Source organism: Poecilia reticulata, chromosome 17 (assembly GCF_904066995.2).
Source record: "Poecilia reticulata chromosome 17, P_reticulata-male-v2, whole genome shotgun sequence".
Classification (NCBI taxonomy): domain Eukaryota; kingdom Metazoa; phylum Chordata; class Actinopteri; order Cyprinodontiformes; family Poeciliidae; genus Poecilia; species Poecilia reticulata.
This window is the reverse complement of record NC_088846.1, coordinates 17,620,479-17,643,534: the sequence shown is the minus strand read 5'-3', so window position 1 is coordinate 17,643,534 and position 23,056 is coordinate 17,620,479. Positions and strand designations below refer to the sequence as shown.

The following is a 23,056-nucleotide window of genomic DNA, read 5'->3' as shown; positions in this document are numbered from 1 at the left end:
GGGCTGATTGGCAGAAAAATACCCAACAATTATGATAATCCATGAACTATTTAAATCAGTTATACAGCAAAGTGCCAAACATTCACTGTTTACAGTTTTCCCAGTCGCAAGTATTAATTATGATGGAGTAACAAGCACAAGCTGTCTCCTGTGAACCATTTCAAAGCTACATTTTCCTGAGAACCACATTCTGAAAACACACAATCCCCAAAACACCCCAGTGAGCCGTGCAATATGCATGCACACTGGTGCGAAACATAATGTTCTGTTTCTGTTTTTGATGCTAGGAAATTACATATCAGTAACCTAGTAAAATTTGTTTGTTCAGGATATTGCTCTGCTTGTAAAAACAGGACTGCTCTTTAGTCTATTTAGGACTTTCAGAAATCCCCGTTCTCCCCAGAGTGCAGCTCAGAATCGATAGGTGGCTCTCGCTGTTAATTTGGTAGATTTTGTTTTGGGTTGATATCAGAACAGGTATAAAACGGCGTGAACAGTTTTTTAAAAATATACATAGCATACACAGTTGATGAATCAGTGATAATTATTGTCAGGAGATAAATTTGCTGTTGCTGAGAGATGTAGCAGTCATAACTGTAATTATTTTAGGAATGATTCATTATTTTGTTGACAGGTGTTTTTTTTTTTTTAATGTTGTCACCCCCGGCACAAATTCTTTCTTTATTTTGCTTGACACTAACCTGGTTGTGACTCCTGGGCCTTCTTTGTTCTCTTTACTTAACGTATTTTGCCCAACCCGCTCTATTTTCACTATGTCCATTTGCCCGTTGGCACTCAATCTTATCTCCTGACTCAATCACTTGGCCAGGAGCCGCCGAACACACCAACCGTTGTGCTCTCAATAAAATAAAGAAGCCTTGCACGTTTCGGAGAGCTTCTGTGTGGGCTTTGTGCGCTGTGTTCAAGGACGTTTCACCTTAAAAGCGCATTTATTTTTTTATATTTTTTCTTAGCAGTACCTCATTTTCAACTGAAGTCATTTATTCCAAGAAAAAAGACAATAAATAAAAGCTCTTCAGGCTTAATGCACTAATAAAACATTTCATTTTGGTAGATTTTAATCAATATATCAGTGAAAGGTATGGAAGTATCTTTAGTACATCTTAAATAAATTTGTGAAATTCTATTTAAAAGTATAACTAACTAGCTAAATACGTTGTTAGGTTTGTCCTATTTTGTAAAAAAAAAAAAAGTTTTATGGCATATTATTAAACCATACAACTTTACTGTTAATAGGCATTGATTTCTCAGGGTAAGCAAGTTTAGCTTGCTATCAAGCATGACTTTAGCACAAAAGTGTTGAACTAGGTACAACCTTTTTCAGTTTATTAGTACGGTGCCATCTAAACAGTTTCCATGACAGCTGTAGTTGTGATGTTCTTTGACGAAATGTGCCTAAAGGCTTCCAAGTTCAGGTTGCTTGCAAGTTTTAGCTTACTGTTGGCGCTGTGGCTAATCTTACTAAAGATAGCTACAAGCTGAATTTCTTGCTTCAAAACAGAAACTTTCTCAGCACATGTCTTTTACTATGTAGATATATTAATTTCTTATATAATCACCTGAATTATATAACAATTATATTGTTCTCTGATGGATGCCAGGCATAACCAGTGCCATTGACTGAACCAGCATGTTTAGTTAAACTCTAAACAAATTTTATTTGTTTATTTAATACTTATCAAAATGTATTTTCATAATGTCACTTTAAAAAACTTTTATTGAAATGCAGCATTGAAACTAAGTTGAACTTCTGTCAAAAAGATTGCAATAAAAGAAGGTGTTCTGTTGACTCTTTAGCTTCACATTTTATAGCAACATGTCAGAAGGCTGTTGGGGAAACCACAAGTTTACTTCTTTAAAGGAGCTGTGGATGTATGTTTGCAAGATCGAGTGCCTGCATCAAAGGGAACAATTTGGTACTTTTCTGGCCTAGTACATTCAGGTACTCCAAGGGGGAAATACATCAGTAATACACTCTGTGAAGCAATTTTTGCTTCCCATCATTCTGGAAATTGGTCATAAGTATGTTAACCAAACAATATGCAGTCAATCCTTGACAGTAAGAAAGATTATTCACAAGTAGAAAACATTCATGACACCTGCCAGTCTTCCTAGAAATGGATGTCAGGAAGTTCATTCCAAGGTCAGACATGGGAGTGTTCAAAGAAATTATAAAAAGAATGTTTCTGAGTTTGTTAGATGTTAAAATTCTTTGTAGTCTTGGAGAGGTTGTTAAAACGAGCTCGTTTTATTTAAAAAAAGACGTGACAGAAAGGCTTACTAATTTACATCTGAACAAGTGAAAAAGACATGTGGAACAATGTCCTCCGGAAAGACTTAACCGAAACGGAGATGCTTGATAATGATCCACAGCAAGACGACTGGCAAACACAAGAGCGAGCATATCAGTGCACACACCTTTCACCAGCTGTCAAGCGTGGTGGAGGAGTGATGAACTTGTTTTACTGGACTGCTGCAGAACTGCATTAAATGAGATGATGGTGAATTTTTCAGTACACAAAGGAAACCTAGAGTCAAATGTGAGGCCATCTGTTCGACAGCTGAAGTGAAGCCAACACTGGAACAAGACAATGATTCCAAGCACAGCAGCAAGTCGGAAAGAGTGTCACTGTTGACCACAACAATTAAAGTATTGCAGTGGTCCAAAGCCTTAAGTTAATGAGGGCTCACACAATAATGAACTGAAGAAACAGTGCAAAGACGAACTACACAAAATTCCTTTATTAACAAAGGAATTAAGAGACTAATCAAAGAGGAAGACTGTTTTTGAAGTTATGGCTCATAAAGGTGACTCTGGCCTTTATGAGCTTAACTCATAAAGGCCAGAGGCCATGAAGTTGGGTTTTTTTTCCCCACAATATGTAATAAAAAGTGTGCTTGAAAGTTTTAAGTGGAAATAGCAAAACTATTTCTTTCTGTTTTACAGTTTTCAAACATTCATTTCTCAGAATGACCTAATTTCCAATCAATCTGCTCATTAGTTGAGAAAATTAAGAGGATTGAGTTCCAATTAGGAAGTCGTCAGCATGTTTTGTTGTTTCACCAAGTGCAGCTGCGAACCCGTTTACAGCCAGTTAATCCTGATGGCAGTTTATCTTATCTTCGAACTGTTGATAAAGCACATTTGGCAGACTGTGCTGTGTGAAGGTGCAGCTCTGTTTCTGGATGTTGGTGGGGACTTGTCTTCATCACCGGTGGAGCCAAGGAAATGACATCATATCCCTGCAGGGGTTTAAAGCGCAGCTCTGACAGGACTGTCATGACAAAAGAGTTCCCCCGAAACATCATGGCGCACCGAGGACAGGAAGAAAATTTCCCTGAGGCTGTGTTTTCTTAGTTCCTGTAGTTCCTGTCTCTCGTTTCTAGTCCATCAACCGCGTTCTGGCGTTTGAAATTCCCTTCTTGAATGTGTCTTCTCTGCTTCTGAATGTAGGGCATGGGGGTTGGAGGCAGAAAGTTCTCCAAATTAGTACTTATTCACTGAGTGGAAGACGCATCATTGTGTTGGTAAGATCCAGCACCACAGCTCTACGTCTCTATTTCACTTGTAGATTTTCAGCCTACACTTGGACTTGCACATTAGTTTTTTGTTCCAGTCTTACTTGATATGTATGTATGCGCTCTTTGACGCTCTCTTCTGGGCGTTGACAATTGAAAATAAATTAACATTCCTGGGCTTTATTTTTGTCTTCTCTAAGCCTGTTGAGAAAACTTGGAGGCAAACTCACAAGGTCAGGTCGTACTCACAGCCTGTCAATCCTCCTCAGTGACCCCACCGCCCCGTTTCTTTCTCCCCCTTCCATTCTTTGCCTCCTTTGCCAGTCGCCCCCCTCAACTCTCACAGCTATTTAGTCCCTTCCGTCTTCGAAACTCCCACACTCGCCTCTTTCTCCCCCATCTCTCTTTCAACGGACGCCTCTCCAGCTTGAGTGAGGCAGACGCAAGCTTTGTCAAAGGAGCCTCGCATTCATTCAGGCGGCTGCTGCAGCCAGCCCTGTATTTCATGTTGAGACATGTGGGCCGTCTCCTCTTGTCCATTTGTTTTAATTATCCTTTAATTGCTCGCTGTCCATTTTTAAATGCTTGTTTATTATTTCTATCAGGATGATGTGAAAAATTTGCTGTGGACTGTGATTTTCTCCATTATCTTAACTGATGATTGATCTCTCTCCTTGGGTTTCAACTGTGTCGGCATGAGAGACAAAAGAAAACAGATGTCAGGAATGTTTGTGAATCATTTTTCATTTCATTGCTGGGGCTTTCGTCCTTTTCTCCAGACAGATAGACTGCTAATGGAAGGGAAACCTTGGGGAATATGGTGTGTGTTTTTAAGGAAGGGGATCTTAATGCACAGATCAAAATGAATGTCCCTTATCTATAGTGTGTTGGTGTGCGTTGCAAGTGTGGACTCATGAAAAATAGTCACACTGTACATCACAGTTTGTGATATTTATAAATCTGCAATATCTGCGTCTTTCTTTAAACTTTAAATTGTTATGAACCTGACAGGTTCCAGTCAGGTTTCAGCATCGGTTTTAGCATCGTCATCTCCGAGAGAAATCACCGTTAAGATGCACCTACACTTGATTAGCTACTATGTCTTCAAACATTTTAGATAATAGAGGAAGATTAGATGTAGGCCTGTAAATTATTACGTCATCCTGATTTACAGGAGAGTTCTTAAGTAAAGATATATCGCACAGCTCTAACTATAATTAAAACCTTCCACCAGCTTCACCCATCAGCCAACAATATTTGAAATTTGATTTGCATGAAGGAAATCCTTTAATTGTGAAGTTTTTATTGAAAACTGTTATGTGGGGAGCACTAATTGCAATTTGCACATGTTTACTCGCTCTTCTCAAATTGTAAAAACCCATATTGCATTAATGCATCAGATTTATGATACAGTATTCAAGAAAATATTGCATCCATGCAGTCCTTCGCAATTACGATATATGCTAATATTTCAATGATGACTTAAGATGAATTTCTGTGATTTATTCCTTTGAGTTCAGATAGAGGTTTTAAACGAGATGCTTTCTGATGGTTTCAAAACTACTGCTGTTATCAAAGTGCAGAAAATTTTTTTCTCTTAAAAAAGCTGAATTAGTCATAATTGAAAGAGGCAGGTCAGAACTTAGAAAACCAGAAGAAGAGTGATTGTGCATCTCTACAGATGATCATTATGCAGAAATGCTGGCCCTGTGTGAACCTCAGTTTTGAGGCTGTAGGGTGGCTCAGTGCAGACGATTTTTCTGTATCTTAAAGGGTTAACTGTGACTCATTTACCTTTTAAAATAATGTTCTGCTCGGAAGCATTGAGGCCCTCATCCACCAAATTACGTCAACTCCCCCCCCATCACGTTCCCTGATGTGAAATTATGATGCGTCTGTCAGCGCTCGTGTAAAGCATCTTCATGTTAATCGCCTAATCCGTTTATCTCAAGTCTGGACCGATTCAGTGCAGAAATCCCTCCAAAAAAAAACGTTTTTTTTTTTTTTTTTGTTTAGAAAAGATGAACATGGCTGTGTCCTCCACCAGCTTAAGGGAGAGAGGGGAAATGTTACTCAGCAGGACGGCAGCTGATCAGGAGAAAGGACCCTGGGGTGAAGAGGGCAAGACTTCATCTTCAAGACTGTGCAGGATCTCATCCCCTGGTGTCTGGAGGGGCTTTGGCGGGAGTTCAGTAGGTCCAGCAGACCAGAAGGGCAGGGGCACACCCCTAGACCAGCAGTCCCCAACAGTCTCCAGTCCTCTCCTGTCAGCAACTATTATGGTTATGCCACAGTCTAAAACCTCATATTTGGAGGATTATTAAGTGGCTGCAGAAGTCCGGCATGTCTCTGGAGTGTAGTTGCTCTCTTCAGTATTGAACCTGTAGAAGCTGTGTTGGTAAACTGAGGACTGAGAGCTGCATCAGCAGACGCGGACTCAGACTTCCCATACAGGAGAGCGAGCCTGCTCCTCTTTGTTCTTATCTGATCTGCTTCGGCGCCACTGCCAGATAAACAACTGCAAGAAAAATAAAAGCACAATTCCCATAAACCCACCTAAGATTGGCTGATAAATTTTAAGTTGGCCGCATGTGTGTCTCCTTGGCTCAGAGTTTGCAGCTCAATAGCTCGGTCAGGGTGACCTCAAGTAAAAATAAATATTTTCAAGCTTCGACAGGCTGCTTGGAGAACCAGCGAGCTTTTATTCCACCTCTACCGGGTTCTGGTCACGTATTTAAAATGCCCAATATTTGCTTGAATAATGTCTGAGTATGCTAATGTGAAAGCTCTCCCATGTTTTGTGGGGTTTTTATGTTGCCAAAAATATCTAGGTGTATTAGCGAGGCCCAGAGAGTGATCAGCGCTGACTGCTCTGCTGCTCATATTTTGGGTTCATTATAAAATAATCACGGCAGTTGAAAGGTGGCTCAGAGGGAGCAACATTCAGCAACAGGGAACATTTACTCTCTTCTACATGAAGACAAGTAGCAAGTGACCTATGTGTGGGATTGGGTGGATGTATTATTTAGAGATGCACCAATCAGACATTCTGTGACCAACTTTATTTCAAATTATGAATCAGACTTTTCTTAAAGACATTAGCTTAGGGAAGACGTAAGAATGTCTGAATTTTTTTTCAGCTTTCTGTGAATGGCTATTACTTATGTTAGGAGCAGAGGTAATGTGACACTATAATGAAAGGTTAAAGAATTAAAAAAAAAAAGTTTTTTAAATTTAAAAGTTTAAACTGGCTTTACTATCTTATATTAGCAGGTAGCACAGTCACTCAATTACAACGTCCAAACCAAAGTGTGTTCTCAGCACACAGTGGGGTGGTCAAAACGGTGCGTTCACTAATTAGAAACAGATAGGATTTTTAGGTTTCCATCTGATCCGGAGTCGATCAAGCAGAAAATTTGTCTGTTTCGATTCACTGCCCAACTTCTCAGTGCATCTCTACTATTACTGCATAGAGAATCACAAACACACCAAACTAATATGGTTTTTTTTTTTTTCTTTTTGCTCTAATGGAGTTTGGGAACATGATTCCAGCCAGGATATGCTTTAACTATTGCTAGCTATGTATTTGTTCGAGCACTCATATGAATAAGCTTGTTTGTGTGTGTGTGTGTGCATGCGTGGGGGTGTGTGTGTGTGTGTGTGTGTGTGTGTGTGTGTGTGTGTGTGTGTGTGTGTGCATGCGTGGGGGTGTGTGTGTGAGTGTGGCCTTTCACATGTGACACACAACACATCCTACCCCGGTGTTTGACTTTGGTAAGCAGCTTATCTGTCTTGTGTGTTAGTCTGTCTCAGGCTCTAACCTTTTGCTTCTTGTGCAGACAAAGGGCCGTTTTTGCCGGCCCTTGATAAGGCAGGAAACAAAAGTAGCTCTCAAAGCCGCCTCGTCTGTAATGGCGTCCTGTATTAACGTGTTGCCAGAGCGACATGCTTTTCTCCTGCGGTGATCTGGCAGCAAATGTAGAAGGTTAAGCACAGAGACGTAGGAGAATAATGCAGAGTAAACAGTTGGTTGTAATTGTACAGTGCTGAATAAGTGCTCAAGTGTGTTATGTGCTTTGCTGTTATGTTGGCACCCTTATAAACATGTGGTGAGAAAAAACAAGTCCGATTTGGAAGAACTTGAACTCTAAACATGTCCTCGTTTGATCAAACCTTTTGAACGTTGGTATTCATGATGTTCAGATATGTGCTGTTATTCTTTTCAAACGCAACCCGCTGATAAATTCTCGAGTCTTTCACATGTTGAATTGCCGACCCTACAGTCACACTAATGTTAACCATTCAGTCACTAAATTCTTACAGTTTTTTTTTCTCTTTTCTTGTTTACTTCTAGACAAAAAGATGCTCAGCAATACTTCTCCGAGACGTACCGATCGCTGAAGGTTTACCGGCTCTCCGTCCTCTGACTGCGACACTTTGAAACGCTGTTATCAGCCCATCAGTCATCCGGATCGTTTGCTAACTGCGACACGATGGCCTCTGCACTGTGGAGGTGTCCAGTGCTGCGCTGCCTCCTGCTCCTTTTTCTGTGCTTTCACTGCACACAAGGTACGTTCTCAGAAGGTGGAATTAATGCGATTTCAGGCAACCTTTGGAAAAGCATCTTAGTATTCAACGCATTATGAATGTGTGGAATGTATTAGTGAAAATTGTTGTAAGCTGTTTTTGAGAAGTGAAGAGCAGGCAGATAGGTTGCCAAGGTCTTCTTTGAGCTTAACCTTGAAGTTTTAAAATGTTATTCTAGACCAGGCACAAACCGGGATGAAAATCACATGGTCTGATAACCTTGAATAAAACTGCCATACTTTCACAGTAATTACCCCAAGACTATAAAGCTGAAATATGTAATGCTCTTGTAATTGCTTTTATTTAAAACAGAAAAGCAACAAAACTTTCTTTTTATTGAATACTATAGCATATTAATTATTACAGTTTAGTACCATCTAGTTATTGTTTGATTTTGATAAATATTCTCAGGCAGAAATTTAGCTTTTAAAAGAAAACACAAAACAAGGTTTATACAATAGGTTTATAACAACCTATTGTGCAGAGTATTATATGATTTTGTTATTCTGCTCTTAAAACCAGTGGTGGTTTCTGCAACCGCCCACATAGCCCAATCAATGTTTTAGAAACAGTTATGGTATTTATAACTTATGCAGGTGAAAGTGGTAATTGTATATATTTTTATGTTAATACATATATAGGTATGGTATTTTAAGGTAGCATATTTGCCTGGAGCAGTATCTATGTCTCGAAATCTCAGACTGTTGGCAGTGACTAATTTATTTACTGTCCAATAAACAATAATAACTTTCGAAACAGTTGTTAGAGTCACCTTTATAGTTTTTTTAATTAAATACCACGACATATGGTGCTGACATTTTAGGTCCATATCACATTAATAAATAGTATTGCTCCTTTAGTTCCCAAAACTTTTGGAAGCCTTCTTTCAGCCACCTGACCAGCTGTGGGTAGCAATAATAGGGGGAGGGGTAACACTGCCAGAAAAAAATCCCACTTTGACAATTTTTACAAAATGATCTGAAACCACAGGAATGGCACGATGGGAGATTTGTTCAGTTTTAAAACTTTGGTATAGCTTTGTAACAGAACTGCCTAGATATTTTCTGGCTTCTTATAAATAAAAAAAAAAGTATTTTCTTTAGCAGAGGCACTTGAAACTGCTGTCATTGTTCTCTGCCAGTAAAGTCTGAAAAATGACACCTTTTCTGCTCCACAAGATTCATTATAGATTATGAGAGTGTACTTTGATGAACCAGATTCTCAAAGAACTTATGCATTTTTTATTCTCACCTTGATAAAAATTGATCTGAGGCACCCTGCGAACATGGAACCCTCAAAAGTCGTGCACAAGAGCAAGGGACTTGTTACAAATCCCCAAATGAAACCTTCAAACTGCTTTTTTTTCTCTTTTCTGCTTTTTATTTCAGCTTCTTCTCCCTTCCTTTGCTTTTGATTAACATATTTGGCTGTAATTACAAGTGTTGTGACAAAACACACCCATCAGTTATACGCCCGTCACCACTGCTGATGGTTGGTGTGTCTGAATTAATGATGATCATTTCCGTCTTTCCCTTTCAGACCCTTTTGTACGGTGAGACAAAGTAACCTGAAATCACATAGTTGCGTGCCAAGCATTTATTACAGATAGATGTTGAAGAAGTTTTTTGTTAGGGGACTCTTTTTCAATTTGGGATTTGCATTATTTCTCCCTCTTGCTGTTCTGTGATAGATTTCTTTTCCAGTTCCATTTTAGATCTGGCTCTGGTAGACAGTTTGTTAACAATGGCAGCCTGCTACAGAGGACCTTATTCCAGCTGTCTCTCTAGTAGTAATGCAGCTTTTTTGTTTTGTTAGATTAGGTAAAATGGAAGAAGGGCTTGCTGAGGTTCTTGAAGAATAGACCCCTGATTTGGCCTGGCTTGGAAACTGAGTTGAATAGTCTTGTTGAATTTCTTTAAGAGGAACACTGCTTTGGTATGCAGAAAGGGCAGGTTTTGGGTTTCAAGTTGATGTGAAGGCTCTCAGGCCCAAGAATGCATATTTGCCAATCCGTCAATAAAGGAGTGTGTGTGTGCGTGTGTGTGTGAGTGTGTGAATCCATCTGAAAACAATATCCAATTCTATCCACATGCCACTCACCTTCAGCCCGTCCAGCCCTGAGGGCCTGCATCCTGCCGCTTATGATCTATGTTTCCATCAGCGTCCCTGCAATGCAAACTCCACCTGATAATTACCTCCTGTCCCTCACTAGGAGAGGGTATAATCAGGTTATGATTTTCACCCAAAACACCCCAGCCTAACTTTGAAATACTCACTGACATACCTGAAAAAAAAAAAAAGAAGTAGTTTCCAGTCTACGTTTTCTTTCTCTTCTGGCGGTGAGAAGGAACAGCAGTTTATCATCTGAATGAAATGCAAAAAACCAAAATTAAACTAGTTGAGATTTATGACTGTGGAGACTAAAATGTCTCTAGAGATAGACAAAAATGTTTCCAACAATATTTTTTTCTTGAAGTAAACAAATTAATTGATTTCAAAAGGCATTACGTTGTTTTTTTCCCTCTCTTGTGTTTCAAAAATGCAAGAGAGAAATAAAAGGGGGGGGGGGGGAAGGGAAGTTTGGACAGTCTGGTAGATCACTGGTAACTTGTTGACGGCTTATAACAGATTTTTGTTACTAGCCAACTTTTTTTTTTTTTTTTTTACGTTTTTTCTTTCTCTAGTTTTTACTCAGTCTTCCTATTGAGTCAAAATACATGCATGAGTTTGTTTTTTTGTTTTTTTAGGTCTGCCTGCAGACGGACTCTTTGGCTGTGCAGAATGAGTGGGCTTCAGAATTCATCTCGTACCCATATAGCTCCATTGTGAAATATGGCTTTTTAAAAATATTTATACTATTTTGGAAGGACATCCATGTTAAGTAGAGGTGCACACATAAGTCATGTTTTGCACAGAAAGTAGCTGTTATGGCAGTTAATGTAGAATGAAAAAGTGTTTGTCCCTTACAAATTTCTACTGTTTTTGCTTCTCTGTCAAACATGGAGTAGCCAATCATTGGTTTGCTACCTTAAACTCAAGCCTTCTTCAGTTGTACAGCAGGACAATGATCCAAAGAACTAAGAAGTCCACCTTTGAATGGTTACAAAAAAAGGTTTTAGAGTAGTCGCAGGTTTTAGAGATGGCCCAATCAGACGGTAAGTTTAGGCAGAAGAAACTTTTTCTCATTACTGTATTCTTTGTAGGCTGTGCATGTACCCTAAAACCTCTAATATTCAAGTTTTTAAATACTGTTTTTAGAAAACCAGATTTTTTTTATTATTGCATTAAGGTCTGATGAAACATCATCAGTGCCCGTCACTTCCACACAAGCCGACTCCATGATTAATGCCCTGTTGTGGTTAACGATGTTTTTGACAAATCCTGCTGACTTTTGTCTTCAAACATTTTATTTTCCTCCTGTCACTCCACATGACTTCCTTGCAAAATAAATCAGCCTTGTGAGAATATTCATCTGTAAATCTTTAGTAATGAAGTTTATGATCGGGATGAAAGAATGCTTTTCTTCTTCTGTTTGTATTTGTTTTGAGGATGTGTTTGTGCAGCTGTTGCTTGCATCTTACTGCTCAATCTAGATGTTCCAGTAGGTCTTCAGCAGTCAAACAAGGATTTGAATTTCATTGTCTGGCATCTTTTTTTCTTTTTTTTTTAAACATCTCCACTCCACACCTCCACTGCTCCTGTTAACCACCGTCCCTTAATTAGATCTCAGAGCAAGGAAATGGCTACCTGAGCACGACTTCACTATCATCTACTGCTTTATGGGCATCAATTATTTTAATTATCAGAGTGCTGGGCAGCTGCTTAGAGGAGCCTATGGGTGCTGATTGCTGGGACAAGGTTTGAGGAGGACAGAAATAAACCTCAGAAATTTTCCTCACCTGGGGTTTAATAATTATGAGTGGGAACACGCCATTGCACTAACGAGCTTATTAAGATTTGAGAAATTGTTAAATTAACTGAAAGCTGACCTTTTTAATGAAAACACAAATACAAAAATGAATCTTGAAAAACAACTTTACTTTTTTTCCAACAGACTTTTTCTAGTTTGGGATATTCCTCATCAAATTGCAGTATATTTCAAATTAGGTTTTGCATACGTCTTTGTTATTATTCTCAGCACATCAAATCTAATACTCGAACTGGCTCTCCTTCATATATTAACAGTGTGTCATATGAATGTCTTACACATTAGGATACTCATAACTCAGGGATCTGCAGCTCTTTTAGCATTGCAGATCTTCACAACAAGCTTCAACTCATTGTTTGGATGCACAGTCAATGGTTTCGTAATATTGTTTTCTCTGCAGCAAGCAGGGAGCTAACAAGCAGAGCAGTAGAGATGCATGTACCTTATACTTCTTGTTCAGTAAACATGCACAGTTAGTGGCTGTGTTGCACACGTACTGGGGAACTGAGCAGCAAAACAAGCCAGTATAGCCCCACAGGAATCTACACAGAACCTAAAAAACAAACAAAAACAAAAAAACTTAGTGGATTTATTTACGCTTCAGGTGAGAAGGGGAGGAAATGTGAACTTTAAAATAGTAAAAAACAATTTTGGATCTTATGTGGGTGGGATGGAAATCATAATCCTGTCCTTTTATGGAAGATTAAGAAGAGAAAACTACTGTGTGGGAGGTAATTACTCCAGATAAATAGATGAAATTGCAATGACTGATGGAATTATTTGTGACTGATTTCATTAAAAAGCTATTTAAATGCCATTTTAATTAAACCTTGTTGTTTCTAATCTCTTCATATGCAACCACATTTGGCTATATGCGACCACAAATTACAATGCATTTTTATTCGAACTATAGGCTCACACAAAGTACTGCATAATTTTGAGTGAATACACAATTTCTTAAGATCTTTTATAATGAAAAATCTCAAAAGGACGACTGTATGTGTGTATCCATGCCCCTTTACATCAATACCCCTAGAAAAATCCAGTCCAATGTCCTGCCTTCAGAAGTCACATATTTAGTAAATAGTCTGTGTGAACTATAATCAGAGAAACAGCCAAGAGGCTTTTGGTATCTCTGGAGGGACTGGACACCAACCAAGTAAAAGACACATCAACAAGAAGGTGCTCTGGTCAGATGAGACCATAACTGAACTTTGTGTGGAGAGAAACGGCTCATGGTAAAACATGGCAGTGGCAGCATCGTGTTGTGGGATGCTTTTCATCATTCGCAGGAAAACTGCTCAAATTTAATCGGCTTGCTCGATGCATATGCAAGAGTAAAATTAAAAGGCTTGGATCAAAGCATAATTGTATGTTGAAACGGCCTAGTCAAAGTTCAGCACTAAATCTAATTGATAATCTGACTGAATTATTCAAATCCTAATAAAATACATAAACGTTTGGAATAGAAACTTGACAAAAGGGTATGATTACTTATTGCAAGACATATGGCTTGTTCCTTGCCTGCCTGATTTGTAGTTCTTTCCACTCACTTCCTCGTAGCATTTTATAACCTGCCTATAAAACGATACTTCTACCCAGAGGGAAGTAGGTCATGCAGGTATTGGAAACTGTTGTATATCTCTAAAACCGCTACGGTGCTCCTGTCTAAAGATATTAAAGACGACGACCTGATTCAAAGAGAGCAGCCACAAAGGGGGAGCAAGCGAAGAGCGGTTTATCTGCAGCGGCTGAACACGAGCCGCTATCTGAGTCATTAAAGGAAAGAAAGACGAGTTTGGGAGGGGCTGTGTCATAAAATGTCAACACTTGTCTGAGTTTTATTATAAAATGGTCTAAATTGAGCTTCTTTCACAACACTGCACAAAGGTCTGCTGCAAAAAATTAAGTGGCTTGTATTTGATAGGTGTTGTACATCTATAGAAATGAGGATCAAAGTTGAGGAGTGTTTGCCAAGGTCTTGAGACGTTGTTCCAGCACAAATAAATGTAGGGAAAAGACTTTCAGCTGTATTTTGTTTTTGAATGATAAACTGTGTAGAAAAAAAAAAAAAACATGTACAAAAAAATTAGGCACTTTATTTCCGAGGAGCTGTTTCACAACATCAATTCTGCCACTTGTGAACCCCTGCCTCTCTGGATAACACACTGTACGCCTCTCGCTGAGGAGTTTTTTGTTGATAGTGAGAGACCCCTCTGCTGAACACACCAGTATGCTTGTGTTTCTCCCCCAAAAGGTTGCAAAGGTTAACGCCACGTCTCGGCACAACATTTGTGTCAAGCGGTGCCATACATTGTGCTGACGGAGGGCCCTCCCTCGTGCCACGCTGGTATTTCCAGTCTTGGGCTTGACAGAGCTGAGGGGGGAGGCCATTGTGCTCCAACTTCTCTCTGGCCCCGGGCCATACACAACCAGTCTGTCATCCATTGATATGCTTGGCTTGCCGTTTTATGATTCATATTGAATGCTGCGGGTCCATGGTAGGGCGATCATGAATTATCTGCTAAACCGTGGGAGATTCACAGATGACTGGTCAATCTGTGTGGTGAGAACAAGCGTAGAGGAAGGAAAAATGTGATATATCAGTGCTTCATTGAAATTCTGCCCAACTGGAAGTAGTTCAAGAAATAAGGGCAGGGGTTCATCATCTGGACTGGATGGACTTTCCTGCTGCTTGGAAGACACGTGGAGATGGAGAAATGGTCTCATTATTAATTTTTCTAAAAAAAAAAAATTTTTAACTAATGACTGATAGAGTTCAGTGTCTTGCACAAGTATTCATAACACTCACACCACAAACTTAAATGCATTTACATATTTAGTAGCGTTTTAATGTGATACAGCCGCAAAAAGTAGAGCATAAGGAAAATACATTTTTGTCATGTTACATTGATAAACTTCATTGTATTTTATTAGGTTTATGTGTGATAAACCAGGAGATAAGTAGTGCATAATTACTCAGTGGAAGGAAAAAAAAAAAGAACCTGAATTTCTACTTTTTTACATTTTGAATGTGTAAAGTGTGGTCTGTATTTGGAATCATCCCCTTTTCCTTTATTACCCTACATAAAACCCAATAAGAAAATGGAATCATGTGAGTAACCTAACCTGAGTATAAAGACAGCTGCACTCAAAAATACTGAGGTTTGTAAGAGGACATTTGTGAACAAAGCATCATAAAGACCAAAGAACGCTGCAGAGATGCCATTGAACATGAACAGACTAGAGCAATCAATCAAGAAGAGCAGTAATCAGAAAAGCAAGCAAGACGCTCGTTGCATCTCTATAGGAGCTGCAGAGATGCACATCTCGCATGACACAATCTAAGAAAAGGAACATTTGTCATGATTTGTGGGTGTTTGGGTTTTTGACTTATGGTTTTTATTATGGGTTATTTATGTTCAATAGTTTTTGCAATATGCGCTTTTCCTGGGAGGTCTGTTTCCAGTTTTCTCCAGTGTTTTCTTCTCTGGATAGTTTTCCTAGGTTATTCCAGATAGTGTGTCAGGTTATTCCCTTTCTGTTTTATTTGGGTTAGTCATTCTGTTCAGTTCCTTATATTTCTTGCCAGTCAGGTTCAGTCAGACCAAATGCCTAGTTTCATAGTTTATTCTGAAGCCTGGATTGTTTTTTTTCCCCTTTTTCCTTTTACATTACCAAAACACATAGTGTCATAGTGTTTTGGTTTTCTTTTTATTTATCATCCTCATTAGTTTCATTAGTGCTATTTAGGTTTGCTGTCACTGTCTAGAAGGTGTTGCTATGTTTCCTTATGTTTAGTTTCTTAGTGTTACACGTCTTGTGTATTTGTATTCATTATCTTAGATTCCTGTCAGGCCTGTTTTATCCTTTTGGTTCCAATTCCCATTTTGTCTCATTTCAGTTTCTATGTCCCTGTAATTAAGCCCATTGAACTCACCTGTGTTGCCCCATCTTAGTTATGTTACACTACTGTTTCTCTCGCTATTTAAGTTCCTGGATTTTCTTTGTTCATCGCTGAATTCTCTGTTCTGTTTTGCTCTATTCAGCTCAGTTCAGTTCAGTCCCATGCTTGTGCTAAGCTTGTTTAAGTCTTTTTAGCTAAACTCTTTTTCATTTTTTTTTTTTTTTTGTGCTATGCCACACTTCAAGAGTCGTTTGTGCATTGGCTCTATAACAAACAACATGGCGATTTTATATATTTATTTATTTTTAACCTTTTATTAAAACAAAAAAACAGCCACAAATGTATCAGGAATGATGAACACTGATCGTCATCTCCAAAACACCAGCTTCAGCATGAAAAGCTGTGGTGACAGCTTTATGCTGTGGCATTTCTTTTTTCGGCAGGGACAGGAAAGCTGATCTGTTGATGCGAAGATGGGGTGAGCTAATTACTCATTAATTCTGGAGGAAAACCTGTTAAATGACTTACAGGAAAGGTGAAGTTCACCTTGCAACAAGACCCTAAAACATACAGCCAGAGCTACTATGTAATAGTGTAGTGAAAAGCTTATTTATGCGTTAAAAAGGCTTAGTCAAAGACCTAAATCCAGTCAAAAGTATGCAGCTAAACTCTAGTCTGACTGAGCTTAAGCTTTGTTTGCAAAGAACAATGGACACAAATTTCAGTCTCTTCATATACATGCAAAACTGGAGGAATCAGATCCCTAAAGACTTGGAGGTGGTTATACAAAGTAAAAATGTGATGACTAAATACAAATACATGCCACAGTTTCTGATTTTTATTAGGAAAGATTTTTTTTTTTTTAGAAAAGTACGTTACTACTTTGTTCCACTTTAGAATTATGGACTACTCTCTCTTGTTTTTGTGGTTGTAATCTGGTAGAATGTGAAAACATTCAATGCTTTTATAAGGCACTGTATTTTGTCTGTATTCCTGCCTGATGCAGCGGCATTGCAAGCTTCTGCAAACCTCACCAGATATATTTCTGCATGACATCGCCCTTTATTATTTTAATAATATCCTGGAAAGTTTGGAACCATAGGAGAACATGAAATTGAAATGAGCCAGACCCACGCGAATATCCAGGATCCGGGTTTCACTCTGAGGAAATGAAATACAATATCAGCCTCAATGGGTTCATCCTAGATTTATTGCAACGGCCATTTCCTGAGTGCGTTTTTTGGTCAAAGCGAAAGCAAAGAGAGATGTTTCCATCCAGCGCTTGAGTGTTGGTGTGTAACTCTTTCCCCAAACCTGAGGAGAGGCTTAGCCGTTATTGTGTGTTTAAGACAGGATTGTAAAAGTCAGTTATACGGCGAGCTGATGAACAGGCGCTTAATTTAATGGGCTCAGAGACGCACAGGTTGTCTGGCAGTTTCATTCTATTTGCAAAGCGTGCCTTAAATCTTCATTTGCTAGCAGTATCTGTGAGCAACTCCACCGCCATACAACTCCACTGTTGTATGGCAACAAGTTGTATAAACACCGGACCACATGCCCACCTCGCGCTTTCCTTTCTTAAATGCTGTCTAAGAATTTCTTCTTTTTTTTCCTCTCTCTCTTTCTCCAGGCTGCCTCATTCAAGTAATGGATGAGTCCGGCTCAAAGCCGTGAAGTAGCTTGCCTCGGATTTGAAACTTTGCTCGCTGCAAGGCGTTGTTTTGAACAGGGCTCAGCTGTCAAAACAAAGTATAACATTTAATCTTGAAGGGAAACAGTAGGGGTTCAATAACAATATAAAAAGATGCAGGAATCTTCTCGCCTTTCATGGTGTCTTGGGATGTGTTTTCCAACAGCAGAAATCACCTTTTGAAACGGAGACAAAAGCGTTCACAGAGCCAACAAGAACCTCTCTCGGTTTTATTGCGATTTTTTTAATGTTCACAGAAATTTTAAATAGCTTAAAGGCACGTCATAACTAATCTAAAGCACAACAGCTAAACAAACAGGCAACAACAAAAGTGTATACCATAAAGCACTTTTGAGTAAAAGCAATCAAAGCCAGTTGGTGCTCTGAATACCTGCAGCAGGATGTTTTTAAGCACTACCTCTTCAACTGCTTTGTTTTTAATCCTGACAGAGTTGGAACAGTAATTTGTCAAGACGAGTAGACACATAAAGTGTGTCTGCCGTTTGGACAAAAAAAGCGGCTCGTTGTGAGGGAGGGGAATAAAAGGAGACTACAGTTCTATTTACTCTGTGTGAAAATTGTTCCAAAATGATGCATTTGTCTCTACCTGTCGTCGCTGCTCTGAATCAAAAATGTCATAACTGCTCACATCTCACATTTTCTACTGATGGTTGTGTTTTGCACCGCAAGCGATGGAGTTAAAACGGATGTTGACAGTAGAAAAATATGGCAATCAATAAAAAGCATTGTGGATTTGACAACTTTGGCTTTTTGTGACATGTTTCTTTGTTTGCAGAGACTGAGGCAGAGGGACTAGTAAGTTTAAAAAAAAAAAAAAAAAGGAGGACAAAACTGGCTCCTCAGCCAGCTCTGGTTTCTTTTTGCCTTTTGCTCTTGTATGGCAGACAGTCATATATGATGTGAGTCAGTGTAATGATGTGTGTTAGGTCTGCTGGCTAGCTCTCAGTACAGCCCATGAATGTGCCTCTGTTGCAGTCACTGTTTTACTAATCTCCTCAGAGCTGAGTCTGTGCTATAGAGCATGACCACATTTTTTTTTTGTCTAGGAATTAAATGTCACCTGAGGGCAGGTCACCTGCAAACAAAAGGCCACCAGCCGATTTGCAGGTATAAACAGTCCCAGATAAGGAGGCCTTCTCTTGCTGTGCAGGAAATTGAATAACTACAGAGGCAGAGAAAAAGTCGGCGAAACAGCCACGCACAAAGAACGTTTTTGTTTGCCTTACACTATCAGTATTGACCTCTTGCAGCATATATCCTCATTGAGTGTGCACGGCACAATGGTCTCATCGAAGATGAGGAGCAGGAAGCTGTCTGTCATCTAGATCTCCCCATCTGGGCATCTGTTATCAGCACTGCTGTTTTCTGCTCGCATTGACTGGAATGCTGGTGGAAGGGAATGGGGCAAGGTCATCGCGCTCAAGTCAATCAAAGTGGTCAGCGTTGCAGAGATAGCAGGGGGTTATTGCCAAGGAATGTATTTTTTATTTTTTTTTCCATCGACTTTCTGAAGTTCTCTAAGACTCCCAACAGCGTTGCGCTTGGGTCCACAAAGTCAGGTAGTGTACAGTGCATTGGAAAGGATTTCTATACCCCTTTAACTTTTCATTGCATTACTACTTTAAAGTCTTTTAATATGGTTTAGTGTGATACACCGAGACAAAATAAAGCATAGTTGCAAAGTTTTTTTTTGTTTTTTTTTTTTGTGATGAGTCAAAATCTGAGGTGTGGTGGACATTTTAATTCAGCCCCCTATACTCTGCTACCTCTAAGTTAAGTCCAACCAATTCTCTTCAAAAGTCACCTAGTTACTGTACTACAAACTAGACAGGCTTTCTATTCTTACAATTTCAGACAATTCTAAAGATAATATGGATAGAGAATTAGATTCCATAGAGATTGCCGATGCTACTGCCGATACGTAGGAAGGCAAGGTCACAGGCCCTGATGGTCACAGGCCCTGCATTGAGATCTATAAATGTAAAAATAAATTAGCTGAACTGCTTAATTAACCCAGAACAAAATGGCTTTGTGAAAAACAGTCAGGAATTCCATCAGGGTGTCGAACTTGATACGTGTTATGTAAGTTTTATAAGTTGCATTTGTTATTTAGAAATTGTCAAACATGAGGGGGATGTAGGTTATCATAATTTTTTATGTTAATTTCTTCCAGTCAGTCCTGTGTATTTCGAAACTGTGGGTGCTCGGTTTCATTGAGATTGTGCAAGTGCCAGCTTAAATGTCCTAAAAGAGGACAGAGTGCAAGCACACGCTGATGTGACCAACACATTTTTTAAATTAGGTTGCTGCAGAGTCGGCATTCTAGAAAAGAGATTCCTGCAGGATGAGCAGAGTTAGTAGGAAACTCAGGATGCCTCTTGAAGAGATTGCTGATAAAAATCAGCCCATTAATCTAAGTCAGCACAGACTCGGCCTTAATTGCATTAAAAGTTGCATTTTAATGCAGAAGGAAACATGCGTTCGATGAAAAACATATGGCATAATAACAAAGGCATGAAAAAAACTTTTTTTTTTGCATGTGCAGCCAAAAAAAAAGTCTTATGTTTGAATAAAAACAAATTAAGCACAAAAAAATCAAAAACAGGGAAGCCTGCATAAAATGCCTTTCAATCTCAAGTGAATTAGTTTGTAATCTCAAGAAACAAGCCAGTCCAGTAGGAGTGATAGTGTGACAGTTTCAGAAACCATGATGAAACTGAATTGACCATTTATTCTCAGCTAAAGCCTGATCTCTAGTCATCATTGTGGTCTCAGCCTCATTATTCATGTAATCCGTGTTCCAGTTGCAGCTTCTCCTTACACCCTGATTCGGCTCCACACATGCAGGATCGGGCAAACGGAGGCGGGGGTTGGTTAAGGGGAACTCTGCCCCGGCAAACAAGAACAGAGACGAGCATGTGATGGAGACTAACTCACCCCCACCAACACCACTTCTCCTTTCTGCTTCATCCTCTTCTTTTCTTTCTCTCTATCCTCCGGGAAGGCACCTGACTTACCCACAGACGTTTCTAGCGTGGAAAATCCAGCTGGGGTTTAAGTGCAAGGGTAAAATGTGGGCTTCAAGGGGGCTTAGGCATCACTCAGGGCAGATCAAACCCACAAAACTATAACCCTGCTGAACTCTGGAGGGTTAGCCGAACTTACCTCTTTCTGTGTGTTTCATCAACTTCCCTGAAGAGATGCAACAATATGTTGGATATTGAACAAGCAATGAACTAATTCTGTCAAAGCGCCGCTCTCCCAGGAGGGCATTGGAGATTTTTCATGTTCTAAGCTGAACATTACCTTCTTCTAAATGTTTATCCTTCGTAATAGATATTTGTATCAGTGTGGGAGGGATGTTTTCTCAGTAAATTATGAGGGATTATATTTTACTTTAATCAGACTAATGTACTAGGGAAACGGGCCAAACATTATAGTTTACTACATCCTCACCAGAATTATTCCTGTCATGGCCCTCGTGAATTTAGAGGCTTACATGTATTAGTAATGTAATGAAGCTTCGTCTATCTTCTGATGTTCACCCAGAGGGTCAGAGATATGGAGGATAAATCTTAATTATTGTGACCAAATTAAGTCATTACAGCCTGCAAGTTCTGCAAGAAATTCTTATCTGCAAGGGCCTGCATATGAGTTGGATGTTCTGGAGAGGCTAAGTAACCCACCGTGTTCTCTGTGCATCGTTTGTGGCAAAGCGTACACATGGATACTCTGCGGCTCAGTAAAGTCGAGTAACGAGCTCCTAATTGGAGGGTTGTAGGTTCAATTCTGGCGTCCTCAAGTCACATGTTGATGTGCTTCTGGGCAAGGCACCTAACCCCAAGCTGTCTATTCATGGGTGGATGCGGGATGTTGCACGTGCTGAAATTGATTCGATACATTGTTCAACTCTACTTGTTTAATTTATTTGCAAATTTACGATGCAGAACATAACCAACGTATATTACCAACGTATACAATAATTCGGCATCATTCAAATGCACTACCCTATATTCATCTGGGGTATGTTTTGCTAATTGTGGTGCTAATGCTATGTGTATTGTGATAGAACAATACACATGTATGGGACTTTGAGACCCATACATCTCAAAGTCAGTTTGTAAACTATGTTACTATGTTCATCATTTTATCATCTTTTAACTGACATGGGTTAAATGATGCTTTTTTTTTTCTTCAGGTTTTTTCTTTTTTTATTTTCTCTGCAAGCCCACAGGAATAAAACGATTAAAGGGGAAGGGTCATAAGCCTCTTAAAAATATAAAATGTCATTTTCTTCTCTGGATTAAACAAATCATATCATTGGACCAACCTGCTCATTTTTGTTCAGTGGCCTAACCAGTAACATAATTTTTGTTAACTTTAAACCGTGCAAGTCCATAATGTTTTAGCATATTGATTGCTGGCTTCAAAACTAATTTGGAGATTTACAACAAAAGCGAGTGTCTGGGTTCTCTGAGAAATAGCAAGCTGCAACTTGCAACAAAGCTGCAACCGTTTCATTCTTCACAAAACAAACGTGAAAAAATTAAGAAAGTATAAAATTAACATATATTTAAAACTCTGATGGACAAGAATAAGTATTAAGTATTACTTTTCTTTCTTTCTTTTTTTTGCCTCTTATTCACATAAAAACTACATCCCTGGAAAATTAAGGTTTAAATATTATTGAAAATCGTTTTATCAATATGTTTCTGCTAGGCTAGTAATAATATGAACGTTTTGGGGTGGTCAAGTCAAAGCCTGCACTTAAATCTAGCAGTAGTCAAAGTGTGTTTGATTTTGGCAATCTAAAATTAAAGATTAGAATAATGGCAAAGAAGTGACCTTCCAACTTCAAAATACTGTTGATAACACAGAAAAATCTCCTGAGCAACTTTTATATTGCCCAGTTCTGTGGGAATAGTAAAGAGTGGCATACTAACCTTTTAGAAGGACACCATGGTCCGGAAACAAATGGAGTGATTTGTCTAAATGAGCAGCAAAGACTACTAATGTGCTACTCCCATAGTGCGTTACAGAAAACTCAAACAAATCAACTCTATTCCAATCCCTGCTCTTTTGGTACATGGTTTCTTTTCCCTTCACCTCACTGCACTGCATCATGAACCTTTAACAACCCTTTAGATTATGCTCGGTCACTATCTACTACATTTTATTATGTTTTAAACAAAACCAGTGAACTCACTATTCAACAACTGTCAAAATCTAAATTTATGTCCAAACCTACTTACTATTTTGTATTGAGCATCATTGCGGTAATATATAGACCTCCACAGGCCGTCCTAATATATCTGGTTTTATCTTTCAGAAACAATGAAATACCTCTATATGGTGTGATAGCATCTAGGTTTTAATAAAATGG

General features: G+C 39.0%; 1 protein-coding gene across 14 annotated transcripts in view; it reads left to right on the top strand.

The window, feature by feature from the left end:
• adgrl2b.1 (adhesion G protein-coupled receptor L2b, tandem duplicate 1) overlaps positions 1-23,056 on the top strand; it is a 124,527-nt gene that overhangs the window by 22,714 nt on the left and 78,757 nt on the right. For all 14 annotated transcript variants that reach the window (XM_081598692.1, XM_081598699.1, XM_081598701.1 and 11 more), the window contains exon 2: positions 7,895-8,109. In XM_081598692.1, coding sequence (XP_081454818.1) covers positions 8,034-8,109 — 76 coding nt within the window. In that variant the 5' untranslated portion in view covers positions 7,895-8,033. The remainder of the gene's footprint in view (positions 1-7,894; positions 8,110-23,056) is intronic.